This window comes from Rattus norvegicus, chromosome 4, assembly GCF_036323735.1.
Source record: "Rattus norvegicus strain BN/NHsdMcwi chromosome 4, GRCr8, whole genome shotgun sequence".
Taxonomy (NCBI): Eukaryota; Metazoa; Chordata; class Mammalia; order Rodentia; family Muridae; genus Rattus; species Rattus norvegicus.
In genome coordinates, this window is record NC_086022.1 from 32,928,926 (window position 1) to 32,945,701 (window position 16,776).

Here is a 16,776-nt window from a genome sequence, read left to right on the forward strand (position 1 = left end):
AAACTTTAAAGATTATTTTTCAACAAACTGTATGAGGCACCCATTTTCCCTAGGGTGATAATCAGTGCACATATAGAGAATGATCTCTTCATGTCCTTGTCATAGTATCAAGATTCACGATGTGATCTAATGAAGCCACTTATAACTTAAACTTAGATGGAAATTGAAAAGAAAAACCATAAGCCTCAATTTTCATTTCACTGGAGAGTACACGTAAAGAGTGTATGAAAAAGGAGCTGTTGAAGAACATGTAACCATGCTCTTTTCAAAGCAAAGAGGGCTTTACTGTGCCATCTTCAGTCTGGTGGATGGCAAAGACATCTACTGGAGAACTTCAGGAGGGGAGAGGTTTGGATATTCCTAGGTCAGGTGTAGCAACCTGGGGGAGGGGTCATTGAGAACGGTGAGGGGAAGAAGGGAGAATTCCAGGTTCAGTGAGAGAATCTGTCCCAAAAAGAAAAAAGAAAGGAAGGAAGGAAGGAAGAAAGAAGAAAAGAAAGAAGAAAAGAAAGAAAAGAAAAGAAAAGAAAGAAAGAAAGAAAGAAAGAAAGAAAGAAAGAAAGAAAGAAAGAAAGAAAGACACACATTAAGAAAGACACCTATGACCAAACTCTGGATTCCATAATACACACATGCTTATGCATTCATACATACACACACACACACACACACACACACACACACACACACACACACACACACACACACACACACACATACACACACACACACACACGTAGACAAAGCTATAAAATTTTCAGGAGAAACACAGGTGATCTCCTTGGAGTTGGACTCAGCAATGATTTCTTGGATACCACCCTAACATGCTCAATCAATGAATGAGTCAGACAATGAGGGTAGATCAAACGGAAACATTTATGCACGGTGAAGGAGAGACAGTGGGCAAATGAAATGCCATCCTGTGAGTTGGTAGAAAATCAATGTGCATCACATGCCTGCTATGAGTCAGTATCCAAACCACACTGAAGAACATATAACTTCATAGCAAAACTAAAATGGGCAAGAACCCTGGACGAATATTTTCCCAACAAGCTATAAAATAGGCAATAGTAAAATAAAAAAGGTATTTCGATCTCTTTTTAAGAAGAACAAGACAATGAGAACCACAGTGAAATATCCCCATGTCCTCATCTTTAACCTATTACCTAAATGCCCAGAAACGATTAATTCATGGAAAGGGCAAGGAAAAGGGAACCCTAGCACATCCGGGGAATGTGTGTTGGTGAAATCATTCTGGAGAAGAGGATAAAGGATGGAGGGAGGCTCTTCAAAAAAAAACAGCTGAAAATACCACTGCAAGTATCTTTCTTCTGGGCATGTTCTCACACAGGCACATCTGCCTGGCCCTGGTCACTGCAACATTATCCACAGCAGTCAATTGATCCATAGAAATTATAGAAATGTGCACTAATTGTAAAGGTCTCTCTCTCTCTCTCTCTCTCTATATATATATATATATATATATATATATATACATATATATATGTATATATATATATTCTATTTATGATCTATTATCTATATCACCTATCATCTTAGAGGACATATGTCAGGGAAACACAGAAAGATAAATACTATGTGGACATGCATCCTGGAAAATGGCAATATAAGCAGAATATAAGGAGAATATAAGGGAGAAAGGAAAGGAAACAGGAAGACAGTAAACAGGAAATGCTAACTTGCAGGATAAACAAGCCTATGAGGGATCTAATATATGGCAAAAGGATTACAGTTAGTAACGCTGTGCATTGAAAATAGGCTAAGACCAAGTAGTACATGCTGACAGGAGCCTGATATAGCTGTCTCCTGAGAGGCTCAGCCAGAGTATGTCAAATACTGAGGCAAATGCTAGCAGCAAACTGTTAAATTGAGAATGGGGTCCCAGTTGGAGAAAATAGAGAAAGGATTGAAGGAGTTGGGCTTAAAACCTCAGAAGAACAACAGTACTAATGAACCAGAGCTCTCAGGGACTAAACCACTACCCAAAGAGTACACATGGACAGACCCATGGCTCCAGCTGCATATATAGCAGAGGATGGCCTTGTTGGGCATCAATGGCAGAAGAAGCCCTTGGTCCTGGCAAGGCTGGACGCCCCCGTGTAGGGGAATGTCAGGAGGGTGGGAAGGGGAGATGGATGGGGAGGGGGAACACCCTTACAGAATAGGGGAATGGGAATGAAATAGGGGGCTTATGGCCAGAAAACCAGGAAAAGGAATAACATTTGAAATGTAAATAAAAATATCCAATAAAAAAAGAAAATAGGCTAAGATTTTTTATGTTTTTACCAGAAAAATAAGTTAACAATAGAAGGTGATAGCTATGGTAAGTTGATTACCTGTGGTAATCATTTAAGGATATCTATGTAAAGTCATTAGACTGTACATCTTAAATTTACACAGAAAAAATTTTGACCTCTGTAATGATTTTGGAAGCAGCAATGAAAACATAGATTAGAAGCCCTTTTATCACAGGGGAGTGATTTTAGACCCAAAGTATTTTTCATATTTGAACAACTGTAGTTGGAAAGAAACCAATGTTATTCATCAGTGTGCCTGGAGAAAGTCAAGTAGTTTCTCACCCAGTGATTTCTACCTCAAGAAAACACAATGGGCATCTCAATCACTTGGTGAGATTCTGTGTTGCTTCATTTTTATCTTTGTACTTTATTTTCTACATACTATAGCAGGAATATGATAATGCATTTGAAAATTTAAAAATTTATTGATTTCCTATGTAAAACATATTCCTTAATAGAACCATTAGGAAAAGAGTTCAATCTAGTCCTAGAAATTTTCCCTGTTAGCTAGGTCCTTGGGACCAATGATTAAACCTGCTTGAAGAAGCCTAGAACCATTTTGGCAATTCGGAGAAGAGTCAGTTTGTGAGATGTTTACATGAAAAGAGGATAACTCTTGAAAGACAAAATGTATATTAGAACGTAAGAATATTTCTGAAAGTTTTCCCAGGTATCCTTCCTAACCTTTCAGAGTCTTTGATCACCTCGTGCATCTTTATTGGCACCATTGTGTAACAGACTGAGCTGTCAGGATGTCCACCTGTAAATGCCATTGCGTCCCCCTTAGATCAAAACCCCTGGATATGCAGCACATAATCACACGTAAAATTTGAGAACCACATCCTATAAAGACTAAGCTCTATGGCACGCTTTCAAATTTCAGATAATCCAGTGCTGCTGAATTATGGTTGGAGGTGAAGCCAGAGTTGAGAAGAATGTGTCTAGGATACAGGACTCTCTATTCATAAGCAACACCGTAATGACCTGGAGCCTAGGATACAGATTTAAGAAGCAAGGCTGAAGAGATGGCTGGTGGGTCGCTTGCTGGTTGGGCAACTGTAAAGACTTGAATTCCGGTCCCCAGCAGCACCCACACTAAAGCTGTGTGAAGTAGCACATGAGTAAAAACAGTGTGTGTGTGTGTGTGTGTGTGTGTGTGTGTGTGTGTGTGTGTGTGTGTGTGTGTAGAGACAAGTTGATCTCTTGCAGAGAAAAGTGTGCTTGCAGAGGCAAGTGGAGCACATTCGCCAGTCAGTCTATCCCAATTGATGCACCTCAGTAAAAGATCCTCTCTCAAAACCGTAAGGTGGAGAGCGGTCAAGAAAGATATGTGATGTCAACCTCTGTCCTACAGTACACTTGCATGCACACATGTAAATACAAAAATGAACTTATATGTTCAACACATGCATGCACACACATGCACACAGTGGATTAATATAATAGAAAAACATTACGACGTTTTAACAAATGTATAACCTGATCAGATGTTTTGCCTGCGAAAGCACCATAGCATTAGTGTGGATAATTGTATTTGGAGCAGGCCTCTGCAGGAAGGGAACAAGATCTTTTGAAATCCTAGAGAAGAATGGTCATAATAAGCTTAAATATATATACTTAATAAATAGTTGTGGGTGACTATGAGTCTGGGGTAATGGGATTTATCCTGAATAATTCAGTCATGTTTGTTCTCTCCATGTACTCTAGCATATCATAATACATAGATACTGTAGAATTTGGCACTTTTGTATGTTTCCTCATTTCTATTTTCAAAAGACACACTTTCAAAGAAGCAGAAGCTTGTAAAGATCAAGTCTTGTCACCATAATGGAGTTCACCATGTTGAAAGAGGATTAACAGACTCCATTCAGGTAATTTTGTTTTAATCTACTCTTCAGGGTCATTCTATAGATTTAACCCTGTTGCACCATCTCAGGGATTTTTATAGCTCAAGAACAGACACGAAAAGATAGTCCCTTACTGGATAAGATCATTAGCTAATGCTCACAAGGCTTGGAGGCAAGATGGATACCTGGAGGTAGCACAGCACAGGGAATTCGAGACCCTGTTTCAGTTTCCACGGTTGTTATAATGCCTGTGATAAAGGAGATAGAAGTCCTGTCACAGAATACTTTAAATAAACCTTCTGTTTATGTGTGCCTGGGTATGTGCGCATGTCTGTGTGTTTTGTCTCTATATGTGCCTGGGTGTCTGTACATACCTGTGTGTTTTGTCTCTATATGTGCCTGTGTTGGGAGCGAAACCCTTGAAACCCTCCAATATTGATGTTATTATTATGGTTAGTTAAGTATGACTGGGTTCATGGAAAATCCCCAGCCAGCTGCAGAAGACTAATACAAATTTGGTGGTCGATAAATTATATGATAAAGTTCTCTTGCTGAGAAATACATCTGACGTCAAGATGCTCAATGTGATGACCTTTAACCTTTCTGAAAAACCAACATTCTGCTGACTAATAATATGACAAACCTGTGACCTTTCTAACATCCTGTCAACATCAGTTGATTCCCTGACCACACGAATACTGTGTCCCTGGCCTGTGAAATGTTTCATTCTTCCCCCCTCCCTCTGATACCCCCGTTATGGTATAAATTCAGCCTTGGGGAAAAATAAAAATGTCTCCTTGATCAGACTCTTGTCTTGGTGTCCTTCTTCACGTCTCTTGTCCCCCGTTCTCTTCCAGATACCCTCAGCACCCCCCCTCGTTAACATGCCTGGGTGTGTGTGCATGTGTGTGTATATTTTGTGTTACAGAAGGAGACAGTCATCTACTCCTTCTGCTGAAAACATTAGCAGGGAATTTTTCTCAGGCTGACAGTCAGTGGTAAGAAGATATTTCCCTTTGCCTGGAAGACGTCCCATGACTAATTCAACTATTTATTTCTTGTTTTCGAATTTAAAAGTACTTTACTCTTAGTGTTTAATTGGCAAACTGAGTGATTGTTTGGCATGTTTTTAATGAAATGACAGGTGCCTGAGTTTTTAGAATGGCTGTGTGTGGAAGGTTTACTTCCGGCCAATGCTGATCAGATGTGTGTATATAGGTTGAGCTGGGCCCATGATTTCCTTAGGATTTTGACTATAGGGTAGTGCTTTAGTTAGGGTTTTCATTGCAGTGAAGAGAAGCCATAACCCTGGCAACTCTTTTAAGGACAACGTTTAACTGGAGCTGGCTTACAGGCCAGAGGTTCAGACCATAATCTTCAAGGTGGGAGCATGGTGGTGTCTAGGCAGACATGGTGCTGGAGGAACTGAGAGCTCTACATCTTCATGTGAAGAAGAAGATGGAGTCTTCAGGAGAAGACTGGCATCCTCAAGCAGCTAGAAGGAAGCTCTCAAAGCCCTACGGATACACATGTCCTCCACAAGGCCACACCTACTCTAGCAGGGCCACATCTCCAAATAGTGCTACTTCTTGTACCAAGCAAATTCAAACCACCACATGTAGCAATAACAGCAAATATATAAATTTTCCCATGGAGAATCCAGGAGCTTCCAGAATTCCTAAAGGGTCTACGTTACTCAGTCTATGATCCCAAAACATGAACGACTCCTCTGTTTATCCTCATTGTCTATAGCCTGAGGAGTTCCAACTACAGGCTTTTTATTCAAACAAAACTTTTTAATAGTATGTTCCTCTTTCCTGTTGCTAAGGCACAGATTGTATTTCCTAGTCCTGAACAACAAATGTGACCAATGGATAAAACCAGAGTATTTCATAAAACACTGGATTTGGTTGAACATTTTCCCTGGCTTCTTAGGACTTTCTCATCGTATTCCCTTCCAAAATGGAAAATTGATTGCAAGAATATTGGCTAAAGGCCTCATTGTGTGTGCGTACATGTGTGAGTATGTATGTGTATGTGACTGAGTGTGTGTGTGTGTGTACATGTGAGTGATGGTGTGTGTATGCATGTGTGTGTATGTATGATAGATAAGCAGGTCCTATAGATTTATATATGTCTATGTACTGAGGTCCTTATTTATTGATGCTCATATTGTTTCCTTTCGTGTCAGTGTGGGCAACTTAATGCTACTCTCTTGTCTGTCTAACATAATTCATCAGCCTTTGATTGCTTCTGGAATTTTAGAATAATGCAGCCCAGGCTCCTCTGAATAGTTCTTGTATCAGACTTGGGCTTGGGGACCTGTAAGAGAGCTGATTCTTGTTAATAACATATGATTAGGAGCACGTGAGTGAAGATCAATTACACTTAGTGCGTTGCAATTGTTATGGATTTAAGGAGTTCCAGTGGAAGATGGGGAATAACATATATCCGTAAGAAACACATAGTTTGTGCTTTACTAATATTTCTAATCCAAGCTTATGGTTTTGAAGAAATCTATTTCTTTTCCAAAAGATGAATGCTTCTACCTATTTTATTTCTCTTGAAACTAAAATCCTTGACTCCAGAGAAGTCTCCAATTTTATTCAATATATAGTGCCATAAACTATCCTATACATTGTAGGTTCAGAATAGGAACAGTAACTAAGCAATAACAGTTAGAGTACTTTTCAATACTTTTTATGATTTCTTTAGAATTTTCAGACCCTTAGGTTGCATATTGATCAAGATTTATGGTCACATCCTGATTCTGAAAGCCATTGAAATTAAGACTATATATTTGTGTACATATTCTACTGTTAAATAGCTCCTGGGATCCCAAACTCCATTTGTTCAGGTCTTCAAAAGTGCCTACTTTCTTTCATTTAACTTATTTAAATGTATGTAAAATATAGTAGCATTTTCCAAAGTCAAAACTACATAAGAGCCATTTATCTAAGCGTGTCGCACATCCATTATCTGTTACCTCCATCCCATTCCACATTTATATCACTGAGTATGCCAATGTCCTCCATAATGACTGACAGTGTGTATGTTTATTCTTGATGCCCTCGTCCTGTTTCCTCACTGTATTCTTGGATCTGATTATATGTCCACAAAGACTGCTCACGTCCACATGTCATTCACACATCTGGTTTGTTTCCAGTTTTCTGCATCCGTCAATGTCCTCAAGCATACCCCTGTTTTTAAAGTAACTATGATAGGTTTTCAGATGAGTATCTTCTCAGGCAAAAGTGAATGTGGTTGTAATTTTGTTAGAGAGTTACTTTTAAATGTTAAATTTACAAAAATGATATGTATAGTTTTTTTTCTTCATTTTCCTTTTAGAGAGAAAGAAGAGCACTATCATATTGTAAGAACCACTTTAAAAATTTTATTCATAAAATTCAAGTTAAATCATACATGCATTTTGGTGCAGGATACATCTTACATAGTACAAAAGATCCACTGATTTCTGTTCTCCAGAGCACTTTGTCTGAGGGAGTAATGCAACACACATGGTCAAAGAAGATTTTACCTGTCGAATATGGAAAACTAAAGAAACACATTTGAATATATCATGACATGTTTTTCTAGGCAAAATATTTTTCTTTTTATAAATTACCAATTTTAAATTCATCCAATAATAATTATATCTTTGAAATTACTCTCCTTCTTTATAATATTGCAATCTGGCAAGAAAGGAATTCTAGTATACTTGGCAAGGTATAAGTATTACCCCAGTGGAATGATTGAATAAAGTGTTCATAAATCAGCTTCTTGTCTCCTGGAACCTAAAATTTAATCCAAATCTATAAGTTCATAATGAAATGGTTTTGCCATGTTGATGCTGAGACACGTTAAGATTGCACACGTATATTGCCTTCTGTTATTTTAGTAACCATCGTCTTCTGAACTTAGTGCTAGCTATCCCAAGAAGTTGGGCAAGTCATGTTCACATTCATATCTGATACACCACAAGTATTCAGTCTCTTAAATATTTGAACAGTACATTGAAAATGAAAATTTCACATTTGGAAAGCAGCTTGGAATAAATAAAAACACACAGATTCAAAAAATATTGGCACATCAGTAAAACAAGAAAAGCAAATTACTAATGACTTGTTTCCTTGAGTATGAGAAAATGCTTAAGAACGAAGCTTCCAAAATCTCGGCAGGAAATCACCTATCTTCCTTCTCTTGGGCTTCTTCAAGGCTAAAAAGAATAAAATAACTATTATCATATGGCTTCAGTCCGACATTCACTTTAAACTAACTTTTCTAGCATACTTCTGATCTCACCTCATTTATCTAACTTGATTATAAAGTCACGAGGCTCTCAGTTGGTACTGTTTTACATGTGAAACTGAAGCTGTGATTACTGTCTCCTACAGCTAGACAGTATACGCCTGCTTTCTGGGAAACCAAGGCAGGACACAAGTGCCATATTTATAGGATTATTATTGAAGTGGCCATTTGGCACTAATAAAATGGATATAGAAAGCAGGATTTGCTTTGGAATTATTCATTTACTTGTATGATGACTGAATAAGAAAAGCTTTACTACCTTTAACACAGGCACGGTTGCAAGCATCCAGGTAATAAAAGTTATTTTCATTGCCACCACAGCCAGTGTAGGTGAAGGTCTCGCAGGCTTTGTTTCTTGAATTAAAATAATAGCGGGTCACATTAGCAGAACACAGGCCTTCATCTTTTGGACTGGAGCAAAATGATGGGACTTTACAAAAAAAGAAAAGAAATTAGAAAACTCTAATACAAGACTAAGAGATAGTGATGTTCAGTGGAGTTTAGCTGAAAAAAAAATTCCACAGAGACCTCATTCTGAATCCTAAATACTGAACCATTCAAAACAGGTCTGTCTCGGGTCACAGGGAAGCTTACTAGCTCTATTTTGATTGTTCTATTTTTTTATGAAATTAAAAATGTAAATTTATATATATTATATGTGTGTGCATGCATGTATACATATGTGTACATGTGTGTACGCATGTGTGTGCATATATGTGTGTGTATATGTTTACATCATTCCCCTCTCTAGTCAACACCTCCCATACCCTCCCCAATTTTATAAGCTAAAATAATGCCTCTAAACCTGTGTATTTACACACTTTTCTATGTAAAAAGAAGTTAAGCCTTCAACTAGACCCACTAAAATGGGCTTAAGTTTCAAAGGATAGGATGTGGCAGACTTTGACCTTCTTGGGCTGATCTCATCACCTAGAACATTTACATACATTTACATACATTCAATACTAGATTATGTATACTCAACACAGTAAAGCAACACAGCTCTACCAAGCTCTTTGCCAAAATAGATTTCACAATTTAATTTTTAAAAATCTGTGTGTCTCTGCTACATCTGGTGGAAGTGGCTGAAGAGATGGGGAAAAGAAAGAAAGACAGAATACTTTTTTGTGATATAACTACCAAAAAATACAGAAATTTAACCAAGGTCTTAACCCTACATATTCCAGTAACTCTTGAGCAAAACTACTTTCATACATTTCTAAAGTCTCAGCAATTATTGGTGTATGCTATATTTTTTATCAGTTTCTTTAATTGATATAAAAACAGGTTCCATTATGAAATTTTCATTTATCATTGTGCATAACACATTACATTCCCCATCTCTCATTTCTCAAGCTACTTGTACATTTACTTTTCTCAAGAGTCCCTGCTTCCTATTACACACACACACGCACACACACATGCAAGCACACGCACACATGCACACAGAGTCATGCAGTCATGCAGGCACCCACAACATCACATAATTGTGTAATCACCAGCATACAAACAATATTAATTTCAAATCAAATTATTGATCTTCATGTAAAAATTTTAAATGAAAACTTGAAATAGAAGTACCACAATTAAAATACTTACTACTTTTCCTTGGTTCACATAAGCTCTTACACATAGCTTCCTCGGGGAACACATTCGTAGTCCTGCTACACAGACCAGGCCTAAGAGGCTCACATGTCATAGTTTTCAGATTGAAGAAAAACTCTGTATTGGGTTTATCACACGGATACGTTCTGACTGCTGATCGACAAACCCAAGGAACTTCTGGGGAAGGGAAAAGCAATCAAACATGTTATTCAAAGTAATCTTAGGCTGTTATAAAGAACAGAAGCAATTGCAGTAAGGAGTTGGGGCAAGAAGAATAATATCCTTATTCACTCTCGATAAGAATGCAAATGGATGTAGCCACTATAGTAGCCAACGGGGAAGGTCTTCCAAAGTAGAATAACACTATCATATGACCCAATTCTATCAAAGTCAAGAGTGTAATTAAGGAGCCCTAAGTGTACACATCACAGAAATATCTGCATATGCTTCTTTCTCCCTGTACACAACAGCTGAAGAACACAGACTCCCTAGTTGTACGATAACAAATGGATTTTAAAATAAATGTGGCTGAACGTACAATGGAACGTTTTTTCAGATAGAAGGTAAGGATGAAGTCGCAATGTTTCTAGGGAAACGCGTGAACCCCGAGAATGTCGTGAAAAACAAAACGCACAACACTCAGAAAGACAAATGGCACCCATTTCCTCTCATGTAAACAATCTATCTGGACGTGTATAAATGATGGAAATAGAAAGGTGGAGGCGTGAGATGAGGGAGGAAATAGATGTGGGGAGAGAGGAAAAGAGAGTGCACAGGGTGCATGAGTGAGGAGAGCAGCGGAAGGTGTGGCTACCTGGGTATAAGGACCAGCAAAAAGGGACCGAGGATTAGGAAGGTGCAAAGGGAAGTCGAGAATGTACAATGGTAGAACGAGCCTAAGAAAGTCCACTGTTTGGTATACTAATCTAAGAAACTAATAATATGCTAATAAAAATCACAGCAGCCTTCTTAATAGTACTTTAAAAACATTAGCATCATTTCTGAAACTGCTGGGAGATGATGACCTTGTTTCATACTGGAATAGTGAACTCCAAAAGTCCACCCATTCATCTGAAGGAAAGCTTTTGAGAGTGAACAGGTTTGCCTCAGCTGTGATGCAGCTTTCAAGTTCCACAGAAAGACTGCTCTCTGACTGCTTCTGTATAAAAAGTTATCCCTACCCATATACATTTCTTCCTGGCTGAGTTCCTTGGTGGTCCAAACCCCTTTCCATCCTTAATAGATAGAAGTATAAAATGACAAAGTAAAAGAAAACAGACTCTCGTGAAGTTTGGCTATCTATACCTCTAACCCAAGCGTCAGGTAAGATAATGAGCTAAATCACACTTCAAAAAATAAGAACCAATAAAACGGATTCACTATGGATTGGTAATCACAGGAGGCAACAGTGGTCTCAGAGACAGAACTTTCTGGAACTAATGACAGATGCAGAAGAGCACTTGTGATTTCCCTCTGCATTTATTGTGGCCTAAGGTGGGCTCATTTCATCTTTCCTGAAGTTCATTCAGGCAGAGTTGCAATGGAATCTGGTAGTGAGAAGAACTCACTAGTGGTTGAAGAACTCACTAGTGGTTGTAGATTTGCACTTCCTTTGGGGAAACTTCAAAGCTACCATGTGGGAGGTGGGCACAAACTCCCCACCCGCCCCGCCCCTTTGCCGCAGCTGAGTTTCTGCGCACCCCCCACCCCCCACCCCCGAACACTTACTCTCCTTATTTCCGCAAGTGTGTTCGCAGAGTTTCCGACTGTGGAAATTGTTGGCATTGCCCAGGCAGCCTCCATACTTGAATCTGCGGCATTTCTTCTGGTCCCTGTCATAGTAGAACTTGGGGATGAGGGCCTTACAAGGTCCCATGTCCAAAGGCAAGAGGCAGATCTCTAAGTTATTCCCTGTAAGAGGGTCAGAAGGAACGAAACGTGAAACATGGGAGATGGGCAGATTTGGTGTCTGGCAGGGACTGGAAGATCTGGCCCCAGAGTTCAGCACAGAAGTTGCTGACCCAACTAGAACGCGACTTCCCCTCGGTGGGTGCAGGGACCTAAAGACAGCCTAGCAAAGAAGCGGTGCCTGGGAGGCAACAAAAAAGACCAAGGGGGATTCTGGGCGGATACCTTGGGCAGATACTGAAGCGAGACCAAGAGCTGAACCCACCAGGAGCAGCGGCAGATTCCACAGTCTCAGGGATGTAGCAGGGTCCATACGACCGGGTGGTGCGGCTGCCTGGATGCGCGGAGAGAGGGAGGAGAGTGCTGGTCGTCTGCTCCCAGAAAAGCGGCCTTTAAATCATCCCTGGACCCCCAACGGGGCGGAGCACAAAACGTGGCTGATTCACGACTGAGGCAGTGGCCCATCCCGCTCCCACGCTCGATGTGTCCCAAGAGGAATTTCCCTGGAGTTGTGAAGTTGAGACTGATTCCCAAAGTTTTGCCCGCAGCCGGGTGATGCCTGAGGAACGCGTGTGTGTCAGTACTGGGAAATGGGCTAGCCAGAGGGAAATGACCCATGAGGATTGCTCAAGGCGCCAATTTGCACCTCCACCGCAAAGAAAGCTGAATCCTACAGCACAAGTATGAGAGTGATACGGGAAAGACAGATCCACTGTTCATTCTTATGGACTAAGTAAGGTCTCTGAGATCAGAAATCTATTCCAAACAGATTTCATTAAGTAGAAGTTTTAAGGTAGAGCTGGTGAAATCTTCCCAGTAAGAAGTCAGCACCCTAATCAAGAATCACAACATTGGTTTATCCTCTTTTCTTTTTTCCCTTTTTTTGTCTCTTTCTTTCTTTCTTTCTTTCTTCCTTTCTTTCTTTCTTTCTTTCTTTCTTTCTTTCTTTCTTTCTTCTTTTTTTCCTTTTGAGACAGCCCCATGGATCCTAGGCTGACTTTGAATTCACTATAAGGTTAAGAGTGACCTTGAAATTTTATCCTCCTGCCTCCACCTCTTCCTCATTGCAGAAGAACTGGAGTGTTTTTAATAATTCTAAAAAGGTTTTTTCGTTGGAAGCTCCCTTTGAGACACAAGCCTATATATATCAAGGCTGATTTCTGTGCTTATACAGAACCTTTGGCCATTGTTAAATTTCATATGCATGAGGTTTTAAATGAAGTACTTTAAGTGTATGCTTTTGTTCTTTTGAGTTTTTAAAATTTAATTTTATTTACTTTTATTATTATTATTTTTTTTCTTTTTTTGAAACAAGATATAATATAGGTCAGGCTGATTTCCAATTGTCTCTGTATCAAAGGATAAACATCAACAAATGTTTAGACTGACTCCCCCTCAGTCTACCACCTCCTCAATGCTGAGGCTAGAAGCCTGTGCCACCTGACTGCTTGATGATAAGTGTTTTCTTTTCTCAACTACCTTTTGGTAATATATCTATGCTGTATTGTTGATATTTCAAATTTTAAATCCAGCATACAAATCCCACAGAGTCTGTAGCGTGTAGACATGAATGAAGATGTGGAATGTGATTTCCGTTATTCTCGCATAAAGAAGTATTAGAAGCTTCCACACAATTGTCTGGGTTGGCCATTACACACAGTCTCACACCCTGGCTGCAATGATGACCTTTGAAAATGGAACATAAAATCCCAGAAAGATCTGCCTGGCAAATTTTGAAGCTTTGGTCAATTTCTCCCCACATATCCCTAATCAACACAGCTAATAAATTCCACTATTATTCTGATGTATATTAGATTATGGCCAGCCTTTTGTTTATATGACATCAAAATCAACATTGAAAATTTGGGGGAAAGTCAAGGGGAACATTTAAATGACTCTCTTGATAACTGTGTCTTTCCTTCCTTCTTATTTCCTCTTGTTTATCTGACATTCTTTAATGAAAACACTCGAAGTTTAAAAAAGATCTCTTTCAAGCTTCTGGAAGGCTCTGAAGAGTACAGCATACTGGTTCACAATAGGACAGTACTCTGGGATATTTTGTACATTATAACTTGTCCTGTTTTCATGTCAAAGGGTGGAGTCAGATGCCTTTGGAGAGTAGCCTGGTATGAAAGTGCTGTTAGAATCACTAGATAGCAATGATTAAGGACAGTCAGAGCTCCCAAAGCTTAATCATCCGCTGTGTGGAAGAGATTACAAGAAAGAATGGGGGTGGGGCCAGTTGTTTCACTGTTTTACAGGTGCCATAGTTGAAGGTGGCCAGTTTCCAGCCAGGCCTGAAGCCTCACGGAATGAAGAGTTGGACACAGGTGAACATAATCCATGAGCCAGAGCCAGCTCAGTGTATAAATCGCTGAGATAGCCAGAAGGTTCTAGAAGACAATCAATTTCCTCCCACATTCTAGGGAGAACAGGATGAGGCCCTCCTATTACATTCCATGCAGTATCAGAAAAGGGGAATTTTAGAGAAATTTCACCAGAAAGTTTCAGAAGAAAAGTTAACTGCAAATTTATGTATTCCCTTTTTGGAATACAATGACATATATCTCTAAACTGGACTATGATAGACTTCAAAGACAGATACTGAAAGAGAGTTTCACTTCAGTCCTGATGACCGTTACTTCGTCCCTATTTTGAACTAGTGGGATGCTTTAGCCTACTGCTCCTGGTATAAAAAGTGAGCCTTTTGAATGGGGGCGGCTATTTTGTTGTTGTTGTTGTTGTTGTTGTTGTTGTTGTTGTTGTTGTTGTTGTTTTGGGGAAGTTGGATGCTGTGTTGAGGAGATAGATTTGGAAAATCTGAGACCAGAACTGAATTTTCCATTTTCTTAAACTCTCAGAGCCTCAAAGACTAATTCAGTAAGAAAGTTCAATGCTGGGTCCAGATGTGTGATGCAGGCTAGGTGGTCTGAGTGCACAAAGAGATTGTCAGCTTCTTGCACAGAGAGCATTCACATCGGACCTCGTCAGGATCCCACACACAGTCTTGGCAGACTACTTTAACCTTGTGTGTTAGCCTGGGTGGGGAAGGCAGCAGTAGGGAATGGCCTTGTGGGACTGAAAGTTCCTTTTCTTCCAATCAACTCTCTCCTTGGAGTTAAAGAGGGCACCTCTGTGCAAAGGAATCACACTAGTGAAACATCACTGTGCAGTGGATCTCAGGGAATGAGCTCCTCAGCTAAGGGAAGCACATTCCAACAGGCAGGACCCTCAGAACAACTCTCGGGCCAGGGGTGGAACTGGAACTTGAAAGATGTTTTCTTTCTATGTGGCGTAGCATCCCTTAGGCACAGGCTAGAGACACACCACCAGGTGTGTTAGTTTCCGTCTTCTTTGTCTTCTTTTCAGTACCGAATGGGGTGCTTCCTGAAGGCTGCTGTGACCTTTGAGTGAGGAAAGAAAGTTGAATAAGAGGGAACAAGCTTGAGAGGGCCAAGCCAGGCTGTCAGGGAGGAACTGACTCCTTATAATTGAAGAACACTTGAGGATTCTAATGTAAAAGAATTTAATTTCTCAAAGAGACTCTGATTTCACAGAACACACACTTTGAGACATGTGGGAGGAGATGACTTCCCCAGCCACGTGTCATGGCATGTCCTTGTCCTTAAAACTGTATCTTAGGTCACAAGCCTAAGGACTGTTCCTTTGTCCAAAGTCAACAGGAAGAGGAAAGCTGTGAGGAAACTGACAAAATGTCTTCCTGATTGACTCATTCTTACCTCAACAAGTAATGGTGGCTGTGGCTAAAGAGACACTCACTATAGTTTAGTGTCCTGCAAAATATATGTCACTTGGTTTTTATGTTTTCAATACCACATGAAACCAGAAGTGTGAAGATTTTACAGAGGTAAAACTAAGGTCTAGAATTCTAAAGTACCTGGTCATCTTTTTAAGCTGTCGTTGCTTGCAGAGCTGAGATTAAAACCTAACATGCTGGAATCCCAGCCCTGCATTCTTTCTAACTTCCAGGTCTGAACTAGGTGCCAAGCACTAAGTACTGAAATTCAGAACAAAAGCTCTGGTGAGTCCTGAGCCCCCTGGATATACCTGATATTTGCTGCTGGTTCCTCTCGCATCTACCTTGGCCATAACAAATGGATCAAAGGTAATCTGCATTACACTAACATCGATAGTTGGCAACCCTTCAGTAGATTGCCCAGTCCTCTAGCAGTCCACAGGCTTTATAGTTGACTGAGAACTTACAGAAAGAAGTGAGACAGTCTCTGTCTTTGTTAGGCACCTTGGCAAAAAGCACCATGTCTAGGTCTCTAGTAAATAATTGGAATTAGTTGACCCATGTGACTTGGGCTACCTTTATCTTCACTTTAAGGAGTTATGTTGATGATTTTAGAAGCAGAAGGTCTTACTACCTACTAGGGAATGCTGTCAAAGGAAGATTGGAAGGAAGTCCAGCAGCATCTTACAACTTACATCTGGTTAGGAGGGCAGATAATCTCCTTTGATATATAGGAGTCAGAATGGTTTTGACTCCTATATATCTCAGTCAATTATACATTTTCCTAGTGAGTTGGGCCAGAATGAGCATAGTTTCTCTAACATACCCTCTTTGAGACTACAAGTAGAATTGAGAATATAATGCAACTTGGATCCACGCAAAATGATGTACAGGCTCCATGACTAAGATTTATCTCCCTCTGCTTTCTCTTCAGAGATAATGGAGTATATAATATGTCTCCAACTGTGCTCATTCTTACAATCAACGGAATAAAAATAACATGATAAAGTGTTTCAAATGCTTCAAACTTTGC

The 16,776-nt window shown here is 39.7% G+C and overlaps 1 protein-coding gene across 2 annotated transcripts; it reads right to left on the reverse strand.

Annotated features, from left to right (window-relative positions):
• Positions 1-7,536: 7,536 nt before the first annotated feature.
• Positions 7,537-12,460, reverse strand: Tfpi2 (tissue factor pathway inhibitor 2). Of its 2 annotated transcripts, none has more exons than XM_017592497.3 (5): positions 12,252-12,460; positions 11,807-11,989; positions 10,073-10,255; positions 8,733-8,903; positions 7,537-8,381 (listed from the first exon to the last, which is right to left on the reverse strand). In XM_017592497.3, the coding sequence occupies exons 2-5, from the start codon at positions 11,952-11,954 to the stop codon at positions 8,314-8,316; spliced, it is 570 nt and encodes a 189-aa protein (XP_017447986.1). In that variant the 5' UTR covers positions 11,955-11,989; positions 12,252-12,460; the 3' UTR covers positions 7,537-8,313. The 2 variants fall into 2 exon arrangements, with proteins under 2 accessions (XP_017447986.1, NP_775164.2); NM_173141.2 differs by having other exon boundaries at positions 7,929-8,381; positions 12,212-12,351.
• Positions 12,461-16,776: the final 4,316 nt, after the last annotated feature.